Source organism: Myotis davidii, unplaced genomic scaffold (genome assembly GCF_000327345.1).
Source record: "Myotis davidii unplaced genomic scaffold, ASM32734v1 scaffold330, whole genome shotgun sequence".
NCBI classification, from domain to species: Eukaryota; Metazoa; Chordata; class Mammalia; order Chiroptera; family Vespertilionidae; genus Myotis; species Myotis davidii.
Window position 1 is genome coordinate 1,048,139 of NW_006283770.1, and position 2,482 is coordinate 1,050,620.

Consider the following 2,482-nt stretch of genomic DNA (forward strand, 5'->3'; position numbering starts at 1 on the left):
TAAAAAAAAAAAAAAAAGAGTAGACTTGAGGCCCAGCTGGTATTGCTCAGTGGTTGAGCTTCGTCCCATGGAACAGGAGGTCCCCAGTCTGACTCCTTGTCAGGTCACATGCCCCGGTTGCAGGCTCAACCCCCAGCAGGGGGCGTGCAAGAGGCAACCAATGAATGTTGATACATCGAGGTTTCTATCTCTCCCTCTCCCTTCCTCTCTCTAAAATCAATAAAAATATATTTTTAAAAAGAGTTCACAGGTGTGATATTACTCATATAGCATATATACATAGTTAGATTGAGGAGGCCATACCATTGGCTCCACCCCCATTTTATCCCAGGTATAAGAGTGGGTCTTCAGGCAGGGTATGGATTAAAGACTCATGGTCAGGCATACAATTGAGACCTCTTTAAAACAATAACAACATTAGCAAAACATACTGGTACAAAACAAAACAAAAAACATGGTTATTATTCATTTTTAATCCTCAATAAGGAGAGACAATATGGAAAGGCCATTGTTTAAGAACTAACTGTTTAAGATTCCAATTCAGAGGATTCAGTATCAGGCTATTTTCTTTCTTTCTATTAATGCCAGTCTATTGAGTGAATATCATTGAGTTTAGCGTTTTCCTTTTGTTGAAAACAGTATTTTGTTTCCATGGGGACTGTTTATAAAGTAATATAGAATGAACTACATTCACTTTTTATAACAAGAGTTAGTGGCAGTAACAGAAGACCTTTATCTGGCTTTGTGAATAGAGCAGATCAGAGGTAACTGTTCAGGTATTTCAGGTACATTATCCTTTGTTGTGAAATATTATAAACCATTTTGAACCATTCTAGAGTGTTTGAATTGACATTTGCCTTTGGTTTATGTTCTTGAATTGTTATCCTGACATAACAGCAGCCAATTTATTCCCTACTGGCAATAAAAGACCAGAAGAGGAACTATCAGCCTAGATTTAAAAAGCTGCTATGCTCATTTTGATAAAATGACTTTAAATAGTAGTCACCATTGTCAACTATCTGCAGTGAAGGATTCCCTTCCAAATCATATCTCAGTAAATTTAAAAGCAACAAAAGTGGAAGTGAAAAAGTCAGTGTTGAATGTTTTAAATATAAACTTTAGACTTATTTATCTCAATGGAATTAATTCATTTTCACATAAATATTTGAAATTAGATTTCATGATTGTGCTAAGTTAGTTCTTTGAATAAAGGTTGCTATTAGGTCTAAACAGGTGCCTATTTTTTTTTCTAGTTGAACCTGGCTGTGGATGAACAGAAAGATAAAATTACTGAAAAAATCATTCTTTCAATGACAGCGAAGGAACTCCATAAGGCACAGGGAGAAGTAAGGAACTTACTTTTTAAACTATATTGTAACATCGCAATGAGCACTAATTTTAAAATTGAGACAAATTTTACTTGGGTCTGGCAGTGAACCAACTATATATAGTTACCTGATAACAACATAATGGGAAAAATTGATCAAAACTGGAAATCAGTTTATTGATATAGGAAGCTTGAAAAATAATTATATGCTTGAAAAATTAAGTCATATTGTAATTTTCTGAAAAATGTTTTGGAATAATTTCTCATAAAGATCTCAATTTAGGAAGGTATTACATGTGACTTGAATCTGAAAATTACAAAGTGTGCTAGGAGGAAAACCATTACAGTTTTCTTAGACTTTAAATAAACACTAAATCTTATTTGTGTTTTCTGACTTTCTAGGAGTAGAATTATTGTTATGAATTTTAGAAATGCTAACGATGTTTTCTGTTATCAAGGAAAAACTGTGGTTTACCAATGTCAAGCCTAAGTGAGCTAATCATAAGATTCTGTTGTCGACATTGTAATGAAGAACCATTAGAGCAAACCTTCTCTCCAGAGCTCATGCTGTGAAGCTGACAGCATCATCGTCCATAAATGAAATTTTAATACAAAAGGAGTGTTAGACAAAAGGGGAAAATGATTTTTATGTAGTTTCCTGGTACACAAAAGCATTTAATCTTTCTGAAACAAGATGATGGTTTTGCTCATTTCCATGTACCACTGTCAGTAAATAAAATCTACAAGCAACTTAAAAAATAAGATAGTGTCAATATTTAAAAATTAAACTTTCATGTAACTCGACATTTTAGCAAATAAATCTATGCAAGGTTTAGATTTTTTAGTATTTTCTTATTTTGATTATATCTCTTTTGTTAACTATGTATTTTATAATAGAGGAGCAGGTACAATGCATTTTCCTGAGTGAATTCAAGTCTTAATATCAGAGACTACTTTAATATTTGGGAGTTATATATGCCCAATATTAAAGACTATATTGCCAACATTGATTGGTAATCACAGTAGGAAATATCTCATAAGAAAAATTCAAGTTGAATAATTACTAAGATGTAACAAATAACAGTTGTATAGATTTAAGTTATAGTTCTCATTCCACTTAATATTAACAAGTTAAAAGAGAAGGTTTTTTTTTTT

At 32.4% G+C, this 2,482-nt stretch overlaps 1 protein-coding gene across 1 annotated transcript in view; it reads left to right on the top strand.

Annotated features, from left to right (window-relative positions):
• The window catches only part of DCDC1 (doublecortin domain containing 1), a 162,780-nt gene that overhangs the window by 121,430 nt on the left and 38,868 nt on the right, over positions 1 to 2,482 (top strand). The window contains exon 8 of the mRNA XM_015566272.1: positions 1,254 to 1,346. Coding sequence (XP_015421758.1) covers positions 1,254 to 1,346 — 93 coding nt within the window. The remainder of the gene's footprint in view (positions 1 to 1,253; positions 1,347 to 2,482) is intronic.